Source organism: Alligator sinensis, unplaced genomic scaffold, assembly GCF_000455745.1.
Source record: "Alligator sinensis unplaced genomic scaffold, ASM45574v1 scaffold131_1, whole genome shotgun sequence".
NCBI classification, from domain to species: Eukaryota; Metazoa; Chordata; order Crocodylia; family Alligatoridae; genus Alligator; species Alligator sinensis.
The window spans coordinates 5,932,158-5,958,647 of record NW_005841830.1 but is presented as its reverse complement, the minus strand read 5'-3'; the positions used below and the strand labels follow the sequence as shown (position 1 = coordinate 5,958,647).

General features: G+C 42.5%; 1 protein-coding gene across 2 annotated transcripts in view; it reads left to right on the top strand.

The window, feature by feature from the left end:
* The window catches only part of PRKCE (protein kinase C epsilon), a 518,294-nt gene that overhangs the window by 280,310 nt on the left and 211,494 nt on the right, over positions 1–26,490 (top strand). For both annotated transcript variants that reach the window (XM_014519408.2, XM_025204781.1), the window contains exon 3: positions 25,500–25,659. In XM_014519408.2, coding sequence (XP_014374894.1) covers positions 25,538–25,659 — 122 coding nt within the window. In that variant the 5' untranslated portion in view covers positions 25,500–25,537. The remainder of the gene's footprint in view (positions 1–25,499; positions 25,660–26,490) is intronic.

The following is a 26,490-nucleotide window of genomic DNA, read 5'->3' as shown; positions in this document are numbered from 1 at the left end:
GGAACATTATAATTTATTTAAGACTGTGCCACTGTGGAGGGTGTGTGTGGGTGTGGGTGTTGGGGAGAAGGGGATTTTTTATGGAGCGGAGAATTGTGAGGAGATGCAACTGTGTAGACAGAAACAGGAGGAAGGTTTAGATTGCATAGATAAACTAGTTCAGAAATGAGAGAGAAGGGATCAAAATAGGTGGAGAAACAGAGAGGTATGATGTTTCACTGTTAAAATAAGAAAGCAATTAACAGGAAAAAAGTGTCTTTCCTGACAGACCTCAAGAAGAGAGGGAAACCAGAAAAGGGTTACAAAAGGAAGAAAATATTGACACCAAGTTTTGAAATCCTGAAGCTTGTCTGTCTGAGGATTGCTACTACTATCCTCATCTATCTGGGCCTTGTTGTCTTTCTCTTGTTTTTCCTGCCACATTAATATTGCAACATTGTGCTGTACTCAAACACAGGAATATAATGTTTTATAGGCTAATGAGAATCATAAGCAGGGATCTGGATTTTCCATTTCCCACAAGAAAGGATTTGCCCTTTTACCTGAGAAAAACACGGATTTTTCAACTTTACCCTGAAGAAAACTTTACACCGCAGATTTTTCATTTTAACAGAGAAACAAGCAGATTTTGCTGTTTTGCAAAGAGCTCTCGGCAGATTGGCACAGTTCCAGCCTGCAAGACTCAGAGGGGAACGGGAGGAGGGTGGTCAGGCAGGGGGCACCATGTGCATGTATATGCACATGGCTGCCAGGCACCCTGGGTGGGATGGAGCTGCAGGCAGCTTGTGTGGGGGGTGGAGTGGGTGGGGCTGGCTCCCTGCCATGGCGCACACTCCTAGTGGGGCAGGGGGACCCATACCCCCCAGATCTGTGCATAGGGCAGAGGCAGGTGTAGGCTGCCCACTGTGGGCTCAGGCTCCCCTTCCTGCTGCCCTCCCCCGGGGCCTCTGCAGCCCGGTGGGTGACACCCAGCACAGCAGGGCAGAGCGGGGCCAAACGGGGTAGCTCCTTGCCACTGTAGCGCAGTGTCCCTTGCCTACCTGGCAGCAGTGGGGGATTGTGCCCCTCGCTGCTCCACGGTGGGCAGGGAGCACCTCACCAGGGTGGGGAGCCCAAGCCTGCAGCAGGCAGCCAATACTCACCCCTGCCCCATGCACAGATCTGGGGGGCATGGGTCCCACTGCCCCCTCCCCCCAGGAGTGTGCACAGTGGTTGGGAGCTGGCCTCGCTACCTCCCTGCCCAGTCCTGCAGCAGGCAGCCGGCACTTGCCCACCCCCCCACAGGCTTCACTCTGATCATGCTGCCCATGGGGGTAGGAGAGCTGGGCTTCATGCTCTGCTCTGCTGCAGCAGCTGCCACCTCCTGCAGGTGGCAGTTGGTACTCCAGGCGCTGTTGTGGGGGCACAGGGCTGCAGACCTGGGTCCCTGGCCCCATAGTACTGGCAGCAGGGGGCCCCCTCCAGCAGGGCCATGGGTAGGAGGTGAGGGGCACCAGCAGGGCTGGAGGGGCTGTGGGTGGGGAGTGAGGAGCACTGGCAGGGCCGGGGGGCTGTGCGTGGGGAGTGAGGGGCCTGGATTTGCATGCTAATGGGCTAAGGGGGCAGAAGGAACTCTGATTTTTCATGATAAAAAATCCAAAATGAAATACCAAAATGTATAGGTATTTAGTATTTATTTTATTATAGACCTTGAGGAACTGGTAGGCTTCCAAATTGCTTTTGTAACTATATCAATAAAACATTGTATTCGATTGATATGTGTACATATAGTGATGTTTCATTTTAATTATGGATTTTGGGGGTTTTATCAGAGAATTTGCTATTTTTTTAAATTGGAGAATTTGCAATTTTTTTTTTATCAGGGAAAACCAGGATCCCTGGTCATAAGTGGCCCAGAAGCTACAGATGGAGTAAAAGCAATCTAAGTAAACCAAAGGTTTGTTAGTGGTGATGTTACCAGTTCAGGGTTGATATTACCCAGAGCTTTGCAAGGTTTTATCACTATTAGTATTGTCAGTATTAAGTCTGTTTAATCCTGTTAGCAGCCTCAAGAAGCAAGGCTTCAGATTTAGTGCCAGGAAGATGCTCTGCTAAGCCTTAAAGCTTCATTGATTTTGACATCATTGAAACAGAGCCTTTGTTACTTGAATCCTTTTACCGTACTTAAAAATAAATTAAGTTTCTCTGTAGAGTCAGAGTTCATGTTGACATTGACCATCTAGTAGCTTTACATTTTGGTAAGTTAAGTTAATTCTGCCCATTCTATCAACTCTAATAGTCCCACTTGAGGAGTGAGAATCTCTGGAAGTGAGACAGACCGACAGATGGTCCCAAAGGAGATTTGAGGTGACTTTATTAATTTCTTAGGAGAGGAACAAACAAGGGAAGACCTTGAGTAAGGACAGAAGATATGTGAAAGGGATAGAGATAGACAAATGAAATAGAATGGGAAACAGGCCACAAGATAGATAGTCTTTAACTTCCTAGAAAAGGAGTGCCAAACTCACTTCTCCTTGCAGGCTGGATCCAGATGTGGAGGTGGGGTGACTCAGGGTTTAATGCAGCCATCAGTTACCCCCCATTGCCAACGTATGTCCCCAACAGGGCTCCATACCCTGCATTTTGCTGGTGGACCCTGTCCCCACTTGCCTCACCCCTGAATTCATAGCCCTTTTGGGTTGGATTTAAAACCATGGGCCATATGTTTGACACCACTGCTCTTAAAGCAGAGGTAGGAGACATCCCCTGAAGATACTGCAGGAAGATGATAAAACTCAATCTGCTACCTGAATATGTGATAATAAAATACAGTGTTTCATATTCCTGTAAACTGAGCATAACTCTAGGCAAAAGTGCTTCGAGCTTTCTTTGGCCTATAGCTGGAGATTTTTGATTTGCAGTAATTTGTTTTGCTGTTTGCAAAAGGGGTTCCACGCTAAATATTTAACAGCACAGAATTTATCTTTAGAGACTGATTAAGAGACAGCAAGGAATTATAAGGGATTAACATCAAGTTGTAAATGTACAATACAGTCAGATCTTTTATAGCAACAGGAGGTCAGTGCCTAGGCCAGAACTTGGAAAAGGCTAGGAGAAAGAACTTTTTGTGGCCTAAAATGAAACACAGCTCCCTCTTTTTCACGTCTCCTTGTCAGCATTTCCAGCTGACATGTGTGTGCTTGGAAGTATTGTTAATGTTATGCCAAAATATGGTCGATATCAGTCAGTAGCTGTAAGAAGTTGTAAGATGCCCTTTGGTTTCCTATAGTAAGTTGTGATTTTGTTTTCAGGTTGTTATCTATAGCAGGGGCCAGCAAACTGTCTCAGGTGCTGCATCTGGCCTGCAAAGAGGTTCAGTCCAGGCTGTGGAGATGTGATATGGCACAAGGGATTGGTGTCATGGAGCTGTGCCATATTGCCTCCGCTGAGAAGCCTGCTGCTCTGCAGCATCTGAGCTTCCCTTTACCGTAGAGGGGCTGGGAATCTGGCAGCTAGCTGCTTGTAGTGGGAGAAGGGCAGCAGCAACCAACTGAGTTGTAAGCTGCAGCCCACACCAGCAAAAGGGTGTTGACCCCCAATCTATACTACTTTGATTTTTATCCAGATAACACCCACATTTTCTTAGGCCTTACTTCCATAAGCTCATTTGTAGATTTCTTTCAAGGAGGTGTTTTCAGTGTTGTAATTAGAAATGGCTACATACTAAGTAGGAAACTTTAGCTTGCATGTGATCTTTTTAGGGTTTTCTTCAAGGCATGCACCCCAGAGGCTCCACATGGCCTTACCTTAGTGCCTGTGATTTATGCTTAGTGAAGAGTTTTTTATGATTGCATCCAAGAAGCAGGATTCAGAATTCTTGGGCTGTAGTCCCTGTTTAGCCACTGACTTCCCATATAACCAAAGAGTTGCATAATGTCCCCAAGAAGCATGTAGTAACCTGTTTGGTATCTATTTATATGGTGTTACTACTGTATGAACTCAGGGTTTTACCCTGAAGAAAACAAAGGAAAGGATCACATGATCCATCTTATCTCCCTTTTATGTTCATAACAGCTACTCAGCTGTTAGTGGAACAAATTCTATGTGGCCACTGGATAGAACAGCTACACTGACTGGGATACGGACATCTGGACTCTATTTACTGTCTCTGCCTCAGCCTGTTGGATGACCTTGTGAAAGTCACTTGACATCTATGACTAAGTACAGACATTCACAAACCCAAGCCTGAATCATTTCAGTCTTTGCAGGTTAGTCTAAACTGCATAAATTGAACTGAAAAGCAAATGGAAAAACATTCACTTTTTTTTCTGGAAATGCAGCCATATGCCTGCAGTGGCTCAGGCTAGACACTGGGGGGAGAGGGGGTGCTAGAGCAAGCCCTCCCTTCCCTTCCGCTGTGGCTGGAAGGTTGGAGGGAACCTGGGAGAGAAGCCCTCCAGCTTTTCCCCCCTCCTGGTTGACCTGAGGCGGGGTGTGGCCTGGCCCCAGCAGGCCTCTGAGTATGATTGGGGTGGGTTAAACCCCCATCCCGGCCTACATGGTCTTCAGCTGGCTTTTCCCCACTTGCCGCTTGAGTGGCAAGGGCGAGAGGTGTGGCCAGACACTGCTTGAGTGGCAGGGGCAGGGGCAGAGGGCATGGCCAGATGCTGGCCCTTGGCCAGCAGCCTGAGGTGAAGCGGGGGGGGAGGGGGGCTCCACGCTGGTGGGAGAAGGGAAGGTAGGAGTTTTAAACCCCCTTTCCCTCCCCTCTGCCCTGCTTCCCTCCCCTTCTCAGCCAGACGGAGCAGTGATAACGCTCCAGCTAGGGAGCAGAGGGGCAGGGCCAACCCTGTTCAACTGGAGAAGACTGCCCAGCCCAGCCCAGGGCTCCAAAGTATCTTAGGATGATGGGGGGACTGAGAGTTAACTTGAGCCAGGAAGGGGGCTGGGACAGAAATTCCTTAAACCCCAGTTTGACCTAAATTAGTTAAGTTTGATATTATATTCAACTAGGTTTTTGATAACTTAAACTAGTTTACATGTAACTTCTGTCCCTATCCTATATGCTCATGTTTCCCATCTGTAAAATGGGGATAATGCAGAATTATGTAAGGTACTTCAAAACCTAATGATGAAAAGCAGTATATAGGACTTAAGTAGCAGTAAATAATGTGTAAAGAATGTAAATACATTGCTCCCAAAGTCAGTTATTTTGTAGCATCTTCTGATCTTATTTTTTTATTTATTTATCCAAGAAAAAATATAGATTACATTTGCTGGTAGCTTAGAATAGTGACATTAAAATTGTTCGATTTATTTAAGTAGGTGCTGGGTAACTGAGACTGGAAACAATTTCTGAATTGTTTTATTCTTTTTTGGAAGAACAGTGATGCAACAAAGGTAGCATAGCTTAGGAGTATAGGGAGGAAATAGAGAGTATCAACAAACATGTTGATATTAATGTGAATAAAGAATACCTTTTCAGCAACTATTTAGTTAGTACCTACATGTGTTGCTCCTCATATTATACATAGATAGACTAGGATAGATAATGATTAGGAAATAAGTCAGCATTGTATGCTTTTGGGAACAAAAGGGGAAATTAGTCTGTGTGTGAAATTGGAATTATACAGGTCACAGATGTGAAATTGTATCTGCTCACTCTGATATTCAGTCCTAAGATTTTTTAACAACTGAAAAAGCACAAGTCAGAGAACTGTATCACCTGGTTTTGAAAACAACTAGTACAAGAAGGTGTGGTACAAAAAGTATATCTGCTGCAGTAGAAAAATCTAGTGGTGGCTGTTTTGGGCTAACAAAAGAAAGTTATTTCTCTTTGGCTAGGGACAGCCATTAAAAAAGTCTGAGCCTGAATTGATTCAGTCTAGTCTAACCTGCCTAGGTTGATCCAGTTTGGAACTGTTCAGACATTTGCTCTGGAATGAAGAAATGCAGGCACATGCTTGTAGTGGCTCCAGCTAGAAGCCGGGGGGGGGGGTGCTAGAGGAACCCTCCCTTCCCTTCGACAGTGCTGAGCTGAGGGGGGCATGGCCAGGCCCTGGCAGGACACTCTGATTAGGAAGGGGTTTAAACCCCCAGCCTGGTCTGCATGTCCCAGGCTTTTCCCTGCTCGTTGCTCAAGGGGCAGGAGTGTTGCCGGTCCCCAGTCCCCGCCTAGCACTGTGAGGCAAATCGAAGGCATGTGCAGTGCATGGATCTGTTGATGATACTGAGCTTTTCAATCTCCCCCTCCCTGCTTCTTCATACTGTCTGTAAACCAGACAGGGTTGCAAACCAGCAGGGGGCTGATAACACAGTGTTTATCAGCCCATCAACAAAACAAAAGCCTCTCTCATTAGTTCAAACTCTTAAACAGCTTTTTCCAAGGAAGGGACAGAGGGACATTACCAGTTGACCTGTTGATTAGCTCCAAACAGCCCTAAGCAGACACTGTTCTGTCTGCCTGTCCCAGTGAAATTGGAGACATGCACACACAGACACGTCTCAGCATTAGCTAGAAAACCACTTGCCTTGGGTCTGTGAGGCTGGGGTCTGTGCTGTGGGAGATGAGAGGGAGGGGGGCAGGGGTCCCTGCTTAAGCAGCAAGCAGCAAAGGGGGGGGGTGGAGCAGGAGGAGCCAGGCAGACCCTGCTGTGCCTGCAGTCTCCGCCGGAGCTCCGGCTAGGGAGCAGAAGGGCAGGACCAGCCCTGTTCTCTGGAGCAGACAGCCCAGCCCAGGGCTGCAAAGCATTTGGGATGCTGGGGGACTCTGGTTTAACTTAAACCAGGAAGGGGCCTGGGACAGACATTGCATAAACTGGGTTGACCCAAATCAGTTATGTCTGATACTACATTCAGCCAGGTTTTTCATAAACCAGTTTCAGCCATTTTGAAACTGGCTTATGTGCACTGAACTTATGTTATTTTACAGAATTAAACCAGCTTCTGATCACTTAAACTGGTTTATATGTAATGTATGTCCCTAGCTTTTATGTTCACTCAAACTTTCTAGTTCTGTAGATGCATACTAAACTGATTTGCTACTTTTGTTTTAATTCCAGATCTTTATTCATTTATGGAGCAATAGCAGTTAAGTCTACTTTTAACCATATTTCTTGCATATTTGAGATAATTTCTGTTAAACTGAAAATTGCTTTTGTCCTTAGAGTCCAGGACAGTGGTTCTCAACCTTTAAACTCAAAGCACCCCACAGAAAATGCCAGCCCTTAGCTTTAAGTCATTTTTTGACTACGTGAAAATAAGAGAACAATTGTGTTGCAAAGAACTGAGAAGACTACAGGTCAAAATGTTTTTGACATTATTTCAAATCTCTGGGTTTATCTTGTGAATCATGCTCTCGTTTTTTGGCCTAACTGCTCACCCAACTTTTCCAATGTGAAATTAGGCATGTCCTCTGGGGATTATGCATATAGACAAGTATGATGGGCCCTGAGTTTTCAAATGCAATTAGTAGACATTTTAGTTTCCTGAGGCTGAATTTAAGATCCACTGATGTGGCCTGACATGGAGAGAACACGTTCAGTGCATCTCTGAAAGTCAGGCCTCCCTAATGTGACTTGGTTTAGGTACCTAAAAGCTGAGCTGCACTAATCAGTAGTCATGTTTGGGAAGTTAGTCCATTTATTTTTGATTCTCCAAACACTTGAACAGGCCAAATACAGTAAAGAACAAAAATGTGTGTGTGTTCCCAGTACTGTCGGAAGGAGGGGTCAACGGCTCGTTTGGGGCGGGGGCACAGGGATGAGGGAAGGGTGAATCCCACTGCTGTGTGCGCTCCCAGGCAAGCATGGGGGGCATGTGCCCTCCAGATATGTGCATAGGGCGAGAGCGGGCTGCCGCTGTGGGCTTTGCCCTGGGTGCCAAACTTTGTTGCTATAGGACTGTGTTCCTATTAGAGGATACAAATGTAATATTACTGTGTACTTTGTAATTTCACCAAATCAAATGGTGAGAGCAGATTTTTCTTTTCTTGTAAAAGAAATTAATGAAGTAATAAAGATCAGGAATGGTGAACTTTCTCACTCTGGTTGATGAAAAATATCTTCAGATTTTTCTTTTTTATTGAATTCTTTTGAAAGTTGTTTCTGGGGCTGCTTAAAAAATGAAACAGAATATTCAACAGCATGTTGTCTTATGCTGTCATTGACTGAAACATACCTTTTTACTATTACTTGTATACCTACTTCTCAAATTAAATTACACTTTTTTTTAATATGGCTGCTGGTATTTTGAAAAAAGTGAATATCTTGTTTAAAAAAAACCCATCCAATTAATTGTATTTCTTCCTATCTACAGGAATATGTATTAATATGTTTTTTAAATAACTCCTTATGGTAGGAGTAAGTTTCTTTCATGATAGTTCTTGCCTAAACAGTTTCAGGTTTTTTTCCAATTCTGAGAGAGAATTGGGCAGAAGAGAGTCCTTTCAATGGGTCTTTTTCTCTCCATTTATTAATACGGAAAAATAATTTCTTCTGACTTTCAAAGTAAACTCTAAGTACTGTAGATATGTGTGTGCTAAATTAGTGATAAATGCTGTGATTCAAGTCATGTTGAAAAGCATCTGCTACCAAGGTATAGAATTAATTTAGAGAAATAAATGTGAGGACTTCTCCCTTTAACTTATTTTAACTTATTTTTCCCTGAGGAAAAATAGTGTCAATTTTTTTTTTTCAAAGAACTGCTAACAGCTTCTTAGGTAACTCACACATGTAGAAACTGAGTGGGAAAGCTCATCAAAGCCTCTCAGAAATCAACTCTTGGAAAACTTGCCAAATGCCCTAGTTTTTTTCTGGAGATTTTTCCAAGTTTTTACAGCTTTCAGCTACTAAGTGCCATCACCTATCCTGCCAAGTCTGTGGTGTGCTGAAACACGTCTCCTAAACATCATGCTTCACAACCAGGACTCATGGATGACACTGCTTCCTGTAGTGGTACAAGGGTCAGTACAAAAGTAGTGCCAAATATTATATATATGTATAAAATTAAACTTGCATGGAAAAATTGTACTTCGTCCCTGCACATGTGGTTATTTTTCAACAATCTTTTTCACTATTAGTAATACCAATGGCCTTTCCCCCCTTGTCTACGAGGTTCATACAGTAGAAAACACGAAATGTATTTTCCAGAGCCTCCTTTTCTTTACTTATCCTTCCATATCCTTATCCAGCAATTGCATAGGTGCCTGTTAGAGTAAATACATTTCAATTTTAATAGAGTGAATGTATTTGAAGGTGTTGGATGGTAGGAATTTCTTGAATTTATGCAGTATTACATGTAGAGTACTCACATGCCATGACAATTTAAAAAATGGCAATTTCCAACTAGTTTTCATATTAAGGTTTTATCATTTGATAAGACAGAGAAAGAAAACAGAAACTTGCCTATCTATCCCTAATTTAAATGGCATAGGCCAATTTCTTACTCTTGTGGTTCTGTCGCCCATTTCCTAGAATGGGTATTATGATGGATAACTTTTGGCCCAGTAAAAATAATTCATCTGATTATCTGCTAAACCTACTAAAACAAATGCAATTCAGTTGTTTTGTGATGTGAGCAAGCACCTGGATTTGGGTAGGTATGAAGTATACAGTGATTTTTATTTTTTATTTTTTTTTTTTTGGTGTGTGTGTGTTTTGCTTTTGGGGGGAAAAAAACCCCTCTCCCACATGGCTTTCAAAATGTCAGTGAAGGGATTTTCCAGTAAGAACACTGCACAATCTGGTATCACTCTTGCAAAGAGTAGTGCTTTGAACAATTACTGTAGAACAGCAACTCACTGTTTAACAAGGGGTAGCTAAACAAAATAATAAAGCAAAAAGCAATGAAAACATCAATTTTTGTAGTCAGAATAACTTGAGAAGGGAAAAAATAAGCCACCAAAAGATACTGCCTTTTCTTTGTTCTAAGAATGGTGTTGGCCTTTGTATTCATTCTATCTTGATTCTTTTATATTTCCCCAAAATGATTTGGTAGGAAGTTATACTTGCATCTTGCATGGTGTTTGAGTAGTATATTTTTATAGAGGGGTGGTGCAGGGATATGGATATTTTGGTTTCTTTCTCCTGTACTGTTTTCTGTTTCAGCTACGTTGTTCAGATGCACAGCCCAGAGTTTAACAAATATTTTTCTTGGAAAGTTTACAGCTTTAAGAAATAGAAGTACATTTTCTCCCACACATGTTGATTAATTCTACTTCAGAGTTTTCACTTATTTTGTGCAGCCTACAAGTGGTTGGTATTGGGATTTGGTTAACTGGACTAAATAATTTTAGGTCTTAAAAATAACAGATTGAGGGAGGATTTTTCTGAAGTAGGAAAACAATCACTTCCTGTAAATTAATATCATAGAATTTCCCTTCAGTATAGGCAGTTTCAAGAATAAATCACATTTTATATCTGCAACATTTTACCCATTTCTTTCTCTTAATATGATTTGTATTAGTACTAACTATTATGACAGATGGAAAAATAATAGCTAGATCATCAGCTGGTGTAAATCAGCATAGCCCCTCTGAAAACAGGTTTCCCATATTAATTTCTATCAGCTGAAAATCTGGCCAAAGTGCTTAAAAAATGCCTTAGCAGATGTAATGTCACAGCCTGCTTACTGTCTTAGCATACCTGTTTTGTGCATGGGATTAACCATTTTCTTATAGCCATACAAGATGGGTCAAAAGGACTCGTCCCATATGACTATAAAAACAATATTCCTCTTTGCTTTCCCATTGGTAATCTATTATTTATGTATTGACTCTACTAGTTGAGATAATGGAAGTCGTTTTCCCTCAGTGTAGAGTAAATTCAGTTTAAACTGAGGCTGATTTGCTATATAATCTGAAACCCAAGTTGTATTCATAAATGAAATAAAATATCTGTTCCCATTGTGCTGTCAGACAGGAGCGCAGGGTCACTATGGATATTTTCTGGTCCAGGAGTCTCAAGCATATGGCCCATGGGCTGGATCTGGCCTGCAGAGCCCCATAATTCAACCTCTGCTGCAGCACTTTTTGCTGTGCTGGAGCATCCCTGCACACAGTGCCCAGGATGTGCACCACCCATGGTGCTTGCTCAGGCCGGGTCCCAGGCTGTACTGCATGTATTACTTCTTTGGGCTGGGTCCTGGGGTGCACCCCCCATAATGCTTGCTCAGCCCAGCCTGGGTGGGTTCTGCCTCTGCCCATGAACTGACCCCATGCCACTCATCTGGCTAGCAGGGCCAGATGAATTCAACACCCCTGTTCTAGTTCATGCTTTTTTCACTTGCCTCTTTCTTCCCCTTCTTTCATGAAGTCCAGTTCCTTTTCTATTTTTTTTCTCTCTTTTTTGGAAGCATGACAGCTGTCTCTTTCTCCATTTAACCTCCACTCCTTTTATTCTCAATTCCCAAAGTCAGGTTTCTTCATCCTCCAACATCCTTTGCACTTGCCAGCTGTTTTTGCCAGTGAGTCTGTCATGCACCCTTGAACACTGCATCAGCTTTAACAGAAAAACAAAATGCATCTTAACCAACACATCTGTAGCCTTTTCAAAGGCCATTTGCCAACTCTCCCTCAATGAGTTTACATTCACTAGAGATATAACGGCCAGAGGTCAGACAAAATGGAAACAAGCCATCAAGCCTACTTCAAGCAGCTCCAAACAAGCTTTTCTGAAATCCTAACTGTCTGTTGAAAGATAGTTAGACATGTGAATGCATTTAGTTAACCACTAGCAGTGCCCACGCTTATAGAAAAGCAGCTTGTTTAGAAAATTACGGAAAATGCCTAGAAAAGGCACTTTCTAAAGGTGGATGAACGGTGAGTGTCCCCAGACTAAATGTTGGAAGGAGGAAGCTTGGATGATTCAAGAGAAAGTAGAATAGTTGAAGATTCATGGTCCTACAAACTGTCCTCTCCATCAGTCTTATGGCCTCATTATGTACAGTATAGCCACTCACAAGCTTTCAAAAGTCAGAAGTTCCCCCCAAATCCTATATTTTTTAATATATGTTATTTGGGATTTTCTTTATTTGCCTTTGGGTTTTATTAGTCTCTAGTATGCACTTGGATCATACTTTCACACTTTGCTCAGCAACCATGAGGATTAGAAACTTGCTACCATATTTACTTGAATCCAAGACAAGTTTTTCCTCTCATTCACCATGGGGGGGCACCTCCCCATCTTAGATTCGAGTACAAGGCAGGGGTCAGGGCTGACTGGGGCATGGAGACTGACAGAGCCAGAGCCATGACTGAAGGTAAGCAGTAGTGAAGGGAGGAAAGCAGGGGCGGGGGGAGGGGGCACACACCAGTGGTAGGAGGGGGCAAGCCCCGTAGGAAGGGTTCAGGCAATGGAGGGAGGCAGGATGCTGGGGGGCAGGAAGCAAGGGGGCAAGTGGCAGAGGGGCAGTGTAGCAGCACGGAGCCTGAGGGGTGGCCATAACACCCCTGGTGGCTGAGCAGCCCCTGTACTCACTCTGGCTCTCTGGGTTCCCTTCCCTTTTCCCTCGCTGCCATGTCTTGATGTAATGAGTTGATTTATGAAGAGGGAGGTTTTCCTTGGGTTCCTGAGGGAGCTCGTATCTGTCCCAGACACCTCTGTATTCCAAACCCGCCCTTCCAGCACTAGATATGTCCTTCTGACCCATCTGTGCACTTCCCCCCCCACCAGGGCACCTGTAGCCTTAAGGGCTAATTTTGTGGCCTCTGACTTCCCATGCAGCCATTACAGTGCCTTGTAGGTGTTACCATTCATGCATTCTCCTTTGTTGGGGCCTTGACCTTCTCAGCCTCTGCCCCTTTCCTCTCGCTGAGCCTTCTAGCCCAGGCCCATTTTGTCAGACCTGGCTTCTGGGCTCTGCCCTGCTCAGGCACTGGGCCACCTGGCCTTTTCCCTTGCCCTTGGGCACTGGGCCACCTGGCCCGGTCTCCGCCCTGTTTGGGTACTGCTGGGACCTCCTCCACCCTTAATACTCCCAACTCAGTCCACTGATCTAAACTATAACAGAAGAGTAAGCTTACCAGGTATAATGCAAACTATCTTTTCACCAGTTCCAAACATAAACTAGCTCTCTGGCTGTATGACAGAACTTCCTCCTACCCTGAGTTGTATTCCTCAGAAAGCCATCAGCATCTTTCCAGAGTAACTCAGCTGTCAGCCAGGCACTCTTCTGCAGCCTTCTTGGGCAGGAACTTTTCCTTGTACTGTCTGCAGAGCCAGATAGCTTGCCTGGGCTCAGGCGCAGGCATTATATGCCACTTAAGCCTGGCCCCTTCCTGTCAGGTGAGTCTCCAGCCACCCACAGGGGTTTCTAGTCTGGGCCTAGTGACCAGGCTGCCTTCAGGGTAGCTTACTGCTGTGCCCTTGCTGCTTTAGCAGTGTCTCTACTGCTTAAGGAGGGCTCTGTCCTATTCTACTATTGCTGGGCAGTTAACCCTGCAATAAGCACTCGCCGCATAGGATTCCCTGGCTGCCTATACCTTCAAGTAACAGGAGCCACTGGCTCCCTGTTACAGGCAGGCACCGGGAGCCAGGCATCAGCGGGTGAGTGGCATGGGGAACACAGGTGTCAAGGAGTGGGGGGATCAGGCTGCTTGAATGCCTTGGCTCTTGCCCACCTACTGCCTGCTCCCTGCTGCTGCCTGCCTCTGCCACTGTAAGAGTAGGGGGGATGTATTTAAGTCCTCCAATAATTAGCTTCTATACATAGAAAATTATGAACACATTTACACATTTTCTATATATAGAATCTAATTATTGAAGGGTTGTCTTAAATTTAAAATCATCTTGGATTCAGGTAAATAAAGTATTTTATTTAATGAAAGCTGAGATGTCCATCTGATCAAAGCACCAAGTATCTCACAACTTGTAATAAAATGGCAAGAGCTGGCAGTGCAGGATGTATTTTTCCATCCTCAGGTTCCTTAAAGAACCAGGAGGGAGCAGGTGGGGGACCCATTAGCATTCAAAAGCAGCAACATGGTATTAGAAGTTAGTGTTGAACATTGTTTTGGTACTGTATTTGTAGTAGGCCCTTATTCATGTCTACAGTAGGTAGGGTCATTGAGCATGCAGTCTGATCATGCTGGTGTTTTGTTTTTTTTTAATCCTTTTTAGTACCTAGGTGGGCGCTGTGTAGCTCAAGTCAGTAGGGTGATTGGCTATGGACTTAGGAAGACCTCGGTTTGATCCCAGGTGAGGGAGGGGTTTCCACTCATTGTTTCTACTTCTAGCGTGGCTCTGAGGCCCACTAGCCTCCTATCCAATGAGTAGCAGTAACTTCCTGGGGTAAAGGTGGCTGAAACATGGTGTTGACCCCATTACTTCCTTCTAGTGCTGAGGCTAAAGAAATAGTGGAGCACTGCCCCCAGTGGCCAGTAAATGGCATACATCTAGTTTGCTTTTACAGTAGCTAGATGCCAGGTTGCTAATTACTAAACATAAAAATACTTGAACATTGAACATTTCCGTGTTTCATCCCTTGTGATTATGTTTCTTAATTTTGACAGTTCCTTGGGATTATAAAAAATAATCTTGGACACATTCCACCTGTAATGACTGTCTGCTGACACACCACAGTTTTATCCTGTCCTGTCTTTTTCTTTTCTGGGCCCATAGAACATAAGTCCTTTGGAAAGGGAACATTTTGTTTAGCACAATTCTGCTTGTTCACTACAACAGGTGCTTAGGGCCTGATTCAGCACACTTGAGTGTGTGCTTAGCTTTAAAGATCTGAGCAGTCATTCTCAAATCTATAGGACTATTTGTATACTTAATCATAGGTTTAAGGGCTTTGCTGAAATAGGGCTTCATGCCCATTTAATAAAAACCCTAGCACTTCTGGATTTATGTAGTGCCTCTACCATAGTTCTCTAAATTTAAATTTGTTTTAATAATTTTACTTACAAATTATGTTTATTGTAGTCTTTATACTGTAATTCCTTGTTGACCTTTGACTCATGGGGAAGAATGTGGTTTAAATGTATACTTCATGTGTTACTTGAAAAGTGATCTATCAGAAATCTGTGTTCTTGGGCGATTTATTGAACAGTTGCACCATGTAATACCAAAAGCATAATAAAGCTTTAATTTAGGAAATAATTTAATGGTTGGATAAATTCCTATGGAGAACTCTACTTTTAGATCAGCATCAGAAGGCAGTGACCTTCATATTACTTTGAAATAAAAGAACTTGCTGCCCTGAATTATTTAGTCTATTTTAGGTCCAGCAAAGATTATGCTTTATTGCCTTGAAATCTGTTTCCCAGCACTTAGTGGGTTTGGGTTGCTGGTGATGAGGTTGTAAATTACTCATCTCCTAAAGCCACTATAAATTGCACAGCACAAGACTGTACACTCGAGGAAAGATAAAATAGGATCGGTGTGTGCTGAAAGCAGTGATCAGCATAGTGGCTGTTGCTCTCCATGAAGATAAAATTCTCCTTTAGCATTTTTAATGCTTAACCACATCACTTGGGGCCCAGTCGTATTCTTTATTAAATGGTTGACATCAGTGGGACTGCCCAGGCAGGTGTGAAGGTGAGCAGGACTTGGCTCTATTTTTGGAAAAATCCTAAACACATTAAGAGGACTGCTCAGTCTGTGTTGGAAAAAGTATCTGCTCTGACCTTGAAATTGAAGGTAAAGAACTGGCATCCTAGAGAAAAGGGAACTTGTCATTTAAAGTCAACTTTTTGCCTTCCCAGACCTGAAGAGTCCTGTGACTCATGGTGTAACATAGATGTGTGGAGGCTGTCTGAGGATGTGTTTATACTCCATACCGAAGATATCTCCATATGCTTAGAACCTGTCTGAAGCCTTTGGGACTGAGCTCAGGATCCACCTGCACACATCTCTTTGTAGAGTTGAGTCCTTCATTGGTGAGACCCAATGAGGGTCTGTAGTATGGGGGTTCAGATGTATGGTTAGGTCTGCAGGGACGTTTCCTCTGAAGCAGATTTATTTGGTATCACTGAATATTCAGTGCATTATTGATTTTTTTTTTTTTTTTTTTTTTTTTTTTTTCCCATTTCTGTGAAATTTACGCTTTTCACACTGAAGATACTTTTCTCTCAGGACAGAATATAAAATAAAGGCTTGGAAGGTAAAATAGCATCAGAAGTCCCTGAGATGTGAAATGGATGTTAGGAAATCTGTAGTTTCACAGGTACTTTTCTGACGCATTTCTAGTGACATAAATTTTTGGCCAAAGTATGGTCTTTGTGATAGTTCTAGCGACAAAAATCTTTATTTAAGTAATGCTATTTGACTTTAAAATAACATCTGTCTGGCAAGGGTTTATACCTCTTAGTGCTACAAGTGATGCCCAAGATTAATATAACTTGAAGAGATTAAAAGTGTGTGGGGAGGGGGATTCTCTCTCTATCACTCTGTATCTGTTTCTTTTAGTTCATTTACTTTGTGCATTTGTCAGTTATTTATGTTTAGTATCTATAGAGTATTTTTTTTAAACTCTCCCCTCCTCCCCCACATATTTAGCTAGTTTGCCAGTTCTCCTTCAGTTCTCTTTGTGCAAATCTTTTACAAAAGAAACCCTCAAAAGTGCCAGGGGATTTAATTATAGGAATAGTAGCTTTTTGTTTAAATTGCCTCTATTCATAGTTCTCTGTTCCTTTAAAACATTATGGTCTTCATTAAATATTAAACCGTTAGGTGGTCTGCTTGGTTATGTTATTGAGAGTTGCATGCCTGAACAGGTGGACAATGTATAATATGTTTTTGATGTATAATAAGAAAAATCTCTCATTTGAACCAAATCATTTTGTTCAGGTAAGGGCAGATTGGACTGCTGCCTCTCTGATTATTGTGTTGCAGGGATACAAAGCCTGTAGCTATGTAGATACTGCACTCCACTTCAGTGGAGTTCAGACTGTTGGCCTCATATTATTGTTAGCACACAAGACTGTGGTGGCTCTTACTTCAACTGGTTGTTCTGGTTTGTTAGCTCTATGTACAGAGGACCACTAATCCTGAGACTCTGAACAAGTATACAGAATGAAATGCCCTTAGAGTCTGTGCTGTTACAGAAGTGCAAACATAACATCATAGCAGCCATGTTTATGTTGTCCAGATGTGCTGTTGCTTTCATTTTAAAATGACTTTAAGAATTTTCCCCAGTTTCAGAAGCAGAAACGAGGAATATCAGAAACCGCAAGTATTCCTGTTAGCTCAAACAATACACCAAATTAAATCAACTCCAGGCCTCTGTTACCAGGTTTTCTGGCTTCCTTATTACAAGTGACTACCACAAGATAAAGATGCAAAGAAAAAAATATCTGTTTCAATACATGTTTAAGTTCAGTTTGCCATAAAACAATATTTTCCTTCCATCCTGTTGTAATCTAGTCAAACAGGTTTTTTTTAAAGAGAAACTGATATGGTTATGAAGGACTGAAAGCCTAGAGCAATGTCTTACAGGAGCTTGCCCATGTATTATACCATATTTACTTTCATCTCACACATACCTTTCCCCCCCACAAATTAGCCTTCCAAAATTGGGGTGTGTGCTTTAAGAGAGGAAGCTATTTTTTCTGTCCAGAATAGAAGCATGAAGACTCTATAAGATGGCAATAGCTTTTTCCCCTTCTTTTCTTTCTAGCAGCCACATGGAGGGGGGAGTCAGAATGTAGCAGGGGCAGAACCAGGGTCTTCATTGGTGCAGCGCACCCACTTTTATTTCTGCTCATATACCCAGAGTCTAGCAGCTGCAGATGCTGGGTCCCCACAGTGTGCATCCTAGTGCCAGGACCCAGCCGCATCCCAGCGGATGTGGGGTGCAGCTGTGATCTCCCAGTCATGGAGGGGCAGAGTCCACAGGACTGGAAGATGCAACTGTCATGATCTTCCAGCCTCAGGGGTGCATGAAACCTCTGCATCTGGGAGATTGCAGCACCTGCAATCTCCCAGCTGCAGGGGTTTCATGCACCCCCTGAAGCTGGGATATCATGGCAGCTGCAATCTTTTTGCTGATGCAGAGGGAGCCCAGGATTGGGCTCCCCCTGCACCAGCTATAAGCCTCAATCTAATGCCTCATCCTACAGTCACACCTCCTGCCATGCACATGTGGCAGGAGGTGTGATTGTGTGGATTGTACATATTAGATCCCATCATGCCTTTACTTGCATATGTAGAGGGTCCCTTAGAATAATTCTGTTGACTTTCCTGAGACTACTCAGGATACTTAACATGTGAGTCTTTACAGGATTGCAGTCTAAATGATTGTTGTCTATGTAAATAGATATACAAATTATATAGGGCATTATATGCTATTTGTCTTCTGGAAATCAAGAACAGCAGAAAAACAAACAAACAACCCAGTAGATCTTGGTGCAAATTGAAAGGGAAGTTCATGATCTTATGAAAGAAATTCAGGGAGGAAATAGGGTTTAAGAACTCTACTGAGAAGTTGGATTGACCCTTGAAAATGGGAAGGCTTTGATTTTTGGACGCGTATGTGTTGTCTAAATGCATTAAGCTGTATTTCCTGCTGTACTGCATGAAATGCCATGCATATTTCTGGTGCCTTCTCTTGAAAATAATATGAAAGTGGAAATAAAAAAAAATCAAACAGGAAAACCAAGGCAATAAATGGACTAAAGGATTTATAAGGAAGACTTGAGGAAACTAAATTTATTTTTGCCTAAAGAAACAGCTTTTAATGAGTAAATAACTATGGATTCTTAAGGAAATACTGTAAGGGAGAAGATTTCTGTATTAGATACTAGTAAGCACTTTAAATAAAGTTATGTTAAACAGCTAACTTTGATTTATTCTTTCAAAATAGAAAACAATGTAGCGGCTGGACTACATATGTATTTTAGTTTCTTCCATGCCTGTCATTTGCCATTTTATTTATAAAATATATTCAAATGAATCCTAATTAGTTATCAAGACCAATTAGAAAATATCTCCAGAAAATTATTTTAGCTGTACAGTACTTTCCAGTATTTTTTTTCACTCCACTAAATAGAAATGTACAAATATTTCACGCACTGAATTGTATGACTAGTAGAACTGCTACTTCCAAACTCCTACTCATGTGGCAATGTGTTTTTCCCAAAAGCACTTTCAAGTGCATCATCTTGCAACATGCATGAAATCATTGCGAGAATAACCACATTGTTATTTGAAGTATATTTGTAATTAATTTTTCTGCTCTTTATAGTCAACTGCAGCTGCATTTGGTTTTTAATATGGCATGACAAGCTAATTCTTTCCAAAGGAAACCTTGAGAGCATTGTCTGGCTGCACCTTTCAGGGATTTTTCTGACACTCCCCCAGCCTTTTTTGACACAGTATAGTTCTCTTCATTTTTTCTAGCTATTGCTGAACCACTAACCAAAGAAAAATTTTGGTGCTTTACAGTTTGTGTTCCTGAAATAGCATCAAAATAGTCAAATAGAAGTTACAGCTACCCTGCTACCCCCTATTGAACATTACCATTCATGATATATATATCAAATTCTGTTTAATTTTAAGAGCATAGTTAGTACTTAAAGAAATCAGATGCAAGCCAGCAAGTGCTTCAGGAACTGTTCAGACACAGCTCTGTCCACTGACCAGCTCATCCAGTTCTCAGCCTCCAAAGTTACTGCAGTGTTCTGTGGTCGTGAGCCAACATTTCATTACAATAGAGATACTGTAGCATTCTGAATGTATACTGTAGAATTGTATGTTTGATAAGCTTCTTTGGATTAATGGTTAAGTTAAATTCCATGGTGAGTGGAGAGGTTGGCAAATGTTTGCAGTAGAGTAGTTTAGAACCATTGTGCGACAGGGGGCAAACTCAACACCAGATCTCAAGTTGGCCTGCTCACCTGCCTAGGGCTGTCTACCCTAACTTTCCTGCCATGACTTGAATGTTTTAAAATAAGCAGGAGGCTGTCCATGCCCCGCCCTGATGCCAGGGGCACTATTCACTGCTCTGAACCTTCGCTACACCATGGCCCATGCCTCGCAGATGGCATCCTGTTTATATTTGCTCCCCAGTCTGAGGCCAGAGCAAATGCAGTCCATTGTTGACCTCTTTCTTGCACACTCACTCATGCTGCTCCCCTCTCACAGGGGCCACTCGTGCTCCCCCACCCCTCACCCCTCACAGGGACTTCTGACATACTGCCTATCACTAGGTCACACTTCACCACTCTTGCTCCCCTTGAGTGACCCCTTAGGGCCTTCAGGCTTCACTACTGTCTCACCAATGCTACCACACAACAACTTCAGATCCCGTGAGTTCATCTACTCTGTGTGGTGTAACCTTGTGCCTACACTGGGCTGCTTTTACCTCTAGCCCCTCACCAGGCAACTGCTCTCATGCTCTTACATTTTTGGGGCCGGTCCATGTACCGCCTTTCAAGCTGCCCTCTGCAAACCTACTCTGTATCCCAAATCGCCCAGTCCTTCAGACACCCTGCTGCACCCTACTATATGCGGGCCCAGACACAGTCACTCTTCATAACACCACTACCCTGCTCCGGGGTCTCTGAGATCCTGCTGGGCTCAGGTGCCAGATGGTGGTGCCTGGGGTTAAGGCACCCCTATCCTCCTTTCACTGGGGAAGTAAGTGGCCTGGCATTTCTTGGGGACTCCTTGGAGTCCCACCAGGCCACCCTTCCCTGGCAGGTGGCAGTTTCAGGTCATGCCCAGGACCAGGAGCTTCTAAACCATACCCATACTTCCTGCCCTTACCTCCAAGTTGTTCCAGGAGCACTAGCTCAGCTGGCTGATGTGACTCTGCTGTAAGCAGGTAACTGCTGCCTCTACCTGGCTTGCTTTTGTCTGAAAATGGCTGCCTTAATCAGTCACCTGCCGGCTTCCTGTCTCCAGCCCTTAAAGTCATGGGTGCACTGCCACACACTGAATTCACTTTCACTTTTGAGTTAACGAAAAGTGTAATCGTGGTCTCTTATGATCCAAACCTAGTACCTAATCCAGTGATTCTCAACCAGGGTGATGTGGGTGGTGGATCCTTTCAAGGATGACATGGGGTGCAACACAGTTTTAGCACTAGTTAGGTATGGAAACATGATTCACAAAATAAACCCAGAGATTTCAAATAGGAATGTTTAGTGTTAAAAGCTTTCTGAACTGCTATGGTTTTTTGAGTTCTTTGCAACAGGTGAGTTGCTTTGTTATTTTGCTGTAGTAAAAAAATAGTAAAAATGAAGAGCTAGTATTTCTGCCTTGAGTCTATCAAGAGGTGCCTTGAGTCTAAACAGGTTGAGAACCTTAGCCTAATCCGTTGCATGACAAAAATGAACCTTGCCAGAAAAATCCCAAAATTCCACACATTTAATGTTGGCATTACTGTAGTGTGTTTGTCTGTATTTTTAAGCAAATAAAAACATAGGTTTTTTACTTTCCTTATTCTTTGTTTCTAACCATCCTGTAGATATTATAAATGACCTGTGATTCTATTAGAATAGACTTTTTATGTGAGGGGGTTGAAAGTACTATACTGAAACTATATTTGTAACATTTTTCTAAAAAATAACCCACAAAACATTTCTATTCCTTTTGTGTAGCCAAAATGTGAAAACTGTAAGTGACATTTTTTTCTTGTAAACTGGTTGATACCTTAACCACAAAATGGAGCAACAATCTCCCTCCCCACAAACTTACTTTGTACTTTGTAGATTAACTGCCATATCAACTGTTAAACAATGGATTTTCAGAACATTTAGTTTTGTATTTGCAAGTAGATGGATGACTTCCTGTAAAACTTTGAAAGGTTAATGATACTGCACTGTTAACTCTCCTATAGTCCCCATGCTTTCTCTCAGTCCTGAGAGCAGGGCAGCAAAGTAGACTTAGGCTGGATATAAGGAAAAATGTCTTCACTGCTAGAAAAGTGAGGTAGAAGAATAGAATGATTAAGGAAGTTGTAGACTCTCCATCACTGGAGGTGTTCAAGAAGAGGTCGGACAGCCACTAGTTGGGGATCATCTAGGTGCAGCTATGTTCTACTGTGGGAATTTCCCATGCTTCTGGACTTTGCTGGTTGTCTCCCCCCGCTCCCCTTTTTTCCTACATGTGGTTTTAAGCCTCCCTCAAAGGCATTGGGTGTTAGCTGCAACTACGGCTGAGGATTTTGACTGGGGTATGCCAATGCTTCTGCGGGAGCCAAAGCCAGAGGTCAGACTGATCATCATATTTAGGTTCAAGAGGGAATTTTACCCCACAGTCAGATTGATTCAAACTGTGGGGGTTTTTGCTTTCCCCTATAGTGAGGGTCATGACCTTCTACCTGGGATCTCAAGTGTATATTAACAATCTTTTACAGAAGCAGAGCATTGGCTGTTGTGGATCCCTGCTTTACCTGTGGCAGGTTTGGGCATTAGGTCTTGTGTTGGGTCAGGGTTGACAGTAGTCTTATGAAGAGTTTAGCTTATGGATTGTATAGTATAGTTTGGATAGGGATGATCCTGCCTCAGGCAGGGGGGTTGGACTAGATGACTTCTGGAGGTCGCTTCAAGCTCTACTTCTCTGTGATTTCTATGAGTAGTTGTAAACAAAGGACCAGTGGCAGCATGACTTAGAAGAGTTATAACGTACATTTCTTATTTTAAAAGTTTGTGTACAGCCATTTGACTGAGGAAAGAAGTAAGACAGGGTTGCTGCAAGAACCGAGAAATCTTGAGATTTTCAAATGTTTGGTACACATCTTCTGTTTCCTCCCTTGGAAGGAAAACCCTTCCTGCCCATAGGGAATGAGTCCTTGGAAATTTCAAGTTCAGTTTAGGTGTGTCTACACAAGATGCTACGTCGCCATAGCGATGAGCTAATGGTGATGTAGCTCATTCCTATGGCCATGTAGCATTGGCATCCACTAACCATGACACCGCTGTCACTGAGCAGTAGGAACAAGCTACCATGCAGTAGCATAAAAAATAACCTGTGTGCTGCCAGGACTGCTAAAGTAAGTACTAAATGACTGCACAGTACCAACTGCTCAGTCAGGGGCACATGTAGATGTGCCCTGCATTAATTAAAAGTGCATTGATGGCCAGCTGTTGTTTTTTCTCTTTCTGTGGAGGCTTCACTGGAGAGAATAAGATTCCTCCTAAGCACTGATTGAAGGGATAATTTTCAGGAGGGGTGGGGACATAAAAATGTGTTTACTAGGAACCAAAAGCACCAAATAATTTCACATGGGCCATCTGGTAGATGCTTGTGTCTAAAGCTTAATAAACTGAATTGAAATTGAATTGTGTCTAAAGTTAAATTTTAATTTCTGCACATGAAGTATTTGTAAGATGTTATGTAAGGAAGAATAGATTTCTTTGGGGCTTAAAAAAATTTAAAATGTCACTATCACAGACATACCTATTGGCACAAACTGCAGTACACACAATTTTGGATCTTGTGGATCAATGCCTTTAAAGAAACTAACATTCTCTTACATACACTTATGCACATATGCATGCTTAGTTCATTTAAATGTCTAAATCTCTGCTTATGCATAACCTTAGTTTGTTGTCAATCACTTTAATTGAAAAATGGTTTTATAGCCATTCCTAAACAAAATAGGCAATTTTGTTCTACATTTGCATCTTTTAGTAGTAATGATGACTTCTGAATATTTATTTAAAAACTTGTTATTGTAAAAGTCTTGGTTTGCTCTCTGATTTTTCATTCTGTTTGTACTGTTAATTATCCAGAACAGAACTAATAGTAAACAAAAATGGACAGAATATATGATAAACCAAAGTAGATTGTATTCCTCAGCATAATAAAGGCAGTGATTCACAATTTCAAGTATTAAATGCCTTTTCATTTGAAATATTATCTGACATAAGTCTGTAAATGTTTAATTTCATTTGTACATATTCTTACAATGCTGCCCAGTCCTGGCAATGCAAAACCAAGCCAGTAATTTTGTGGGAACTGAAATAGCCTTTTTCTTCTTTTGGAAGTTTCTCTCTGACCTACCAGAATCTGCCTGCACTAGCAATGAGTAAACTTGTTTCTAACATTCAGAAGATTGAGGCTTTGGAGCAGCTTTCCAGGATTAGTGAAGGCAAGAAACCTAAGCAGTTTTAAGGTGGAAGTCGATCAGTTTATGAAGAGATGCTATGAAGTGGCTATCAGTGATAGGAAGAGGCTAGACCTGATGGCTCAGGAAGTTCATACATTAAGTATGGGGTCAAATAATGGTCATAAAACTATATTCTTCAGCAAAACTCTGTGGTATAGATCAGAATATATATCTCATTCTGGTGAGCTTGATTTGTTTTAAGGTAAGATAGAAATGGGCACATATCTTTCTGTACTGTTAATTCATGTACACTGGCGATGCATAGGGGGTACACATGGGTGTATGTGCACCCCCTGAGTGTGGTGGTGCACCCTCTGCGAAAAGGCACTGCTGACACTGCCAGCAGTGCCTGCAGCTGGTCGCCACTTGCCACCCTCCCCCCTTGCTGTCGATGCTGCCAGCGGCATCTGTGAGTGGTCTGTGATTGCCACTGGCCACCACTGATGCTGCCGGCATCTGCGGGTGGTCCGCGATCGCCACTGGCTGCCACTGATGCTGCCGGCGGCGTCTGCAGGTGGTTGCCGACCAATGGTCAGCGCTTGCCACACACCCCTCTCCCGCCCCACTGACAGCACCACGGCTGCCTGCAGGAGCTCCCCGCTCGCTGCCTCCCCACTCCCCCCACCAACAGCGCTGCCGACACCTGCAGGAGCTCGCCATACCCCTCCAGCCTCCAGGAGCATGCATGTTCATGTGATTCACCCACTGGATCCCAGTCATTACATAAAATGAAGAATTGCCACAACTGTAATATTTTTTGTTGCTAATTCATCCTCACTGGTTGTCTGAAGGATACAAAGCTCCTTGGAGAGGACAGAGAGTTTTATTTTCAAGACAGTGCAAGGAGGTGATTCATTTTTTGACTAGACAGCACATAATGCCTTTCCTCCTGTGCATCTCATAGATATTTTACAAGGATTTTGATTCTTAAGCAGTAATTTAAACCTCCTATTCCAACTTGCTTGCACTTGCACATACATTGGTTAATGAGATAATCCCCTCCTTTCTTCACACTGGTAACTAATGAAATTAGAGGATAACGAGAGCCACATTTTAATCAGAACCTTCCTAAGATCCGTGTATTTGGACCTGGAGTTTTTGTTTTGCCTATTTCAGAGATAAAGTCTGTCTGGGACAAGAAGATCAGGGAGACTTGATGCTAACCCAGTGGAGTTTACAATCAAAGTGTTTGGATAATGAGAGAATTTGCAGAATCCATTAATTCTGTGGTTCATCTGTCATGATCCTAAATAAGGCGACCCCTTCTCCCTCCATACCTTCACTGCTAAGGACAAGATCACATTTAATGAAAGTGGCTTGTTTTGCATTACTATTTACAGGATATGGGGGAATTTTTTTAAGACGTTTGATTTTAATTTTTTCCCTTCTACTTCTGGTCTTCAGTATATATGCCTGGGATGATTTTATGCTTATCATTTCCCCTCTCTCCCTTTTTCTTTCAGCACCCAAAGACAATGAGGAACGTGTGTTCAGAGAGCGGATGCGTCCCAGAAAACGGCAGGGTGCAGTGCGACGCAGAGTCCATCAGGTTAATGGACACAAGTTCATGGCCACCTACCTTAGGCAACCAACGTACTGTTCCCACTGCAGAGATTTTATATGGTATATTCAACTTTTCGGCTTTTTTTCTTTTTTCAGATGTCATTTTATTTTGGAATTAGTAATGTTCCATAGTGTCTTAGAGCAGTACTAAAAGAATTGATCAGTAGCTCTTTTCCTCTTTGTTTTAATATTCTGTTTCCATCTGTTTTTTGCAAATAAGAACAGTAAACTGTCAAACTTCCATCATAAACAATACAATTTATGCTTTCCTCTGGGCTAGACAATGGTGCCCTCTCCTGTCTAGCATACAATAGATGGATGTGACTCCTGTAATTCACTACTGTGCCCATTAGCTTAATTTTTAATACTTTTAGGATCACTTCAGCAATATGCCACAGAAAAGAAAAGCCTATATAGCTGTGGTATGTTTTGCTTCAAAATTCTTTAAATAAAACATCTAACTAATAATCACCAATTGAAACAATATGAATGAAATACTGAGATTCCATAGTAGACCCCATAAACTCAATAAAATTGCTCTATGTTGCTATTAGACACTGAATTGGGCCCTGTGGTTTCATAATCCTCCCTCTTGTGGTAGTCATTTTAAATGCATTTCTAGGAAGGAAGAAGCATGCACTGTCAGTGTTTTCAAAGCTTTAAAAAACTTACGTTTTAAAAAAGAGAAATGGTATCATATTAGGTGTTTGGGGCATGAATCCTTCATGTTTAAGGGCTCAGAAGGTGAATTAATGTACAAAAACCATTCAGGAAAAGGATTCAAGAAAAGATAGATACTGGAAGGATAAAATAGATACTTGTAATAGATACTGGAAGGATAAAATCCTGGCTCCACTGAAGTCACTGGGAACTAGACGACTACCTTGAATT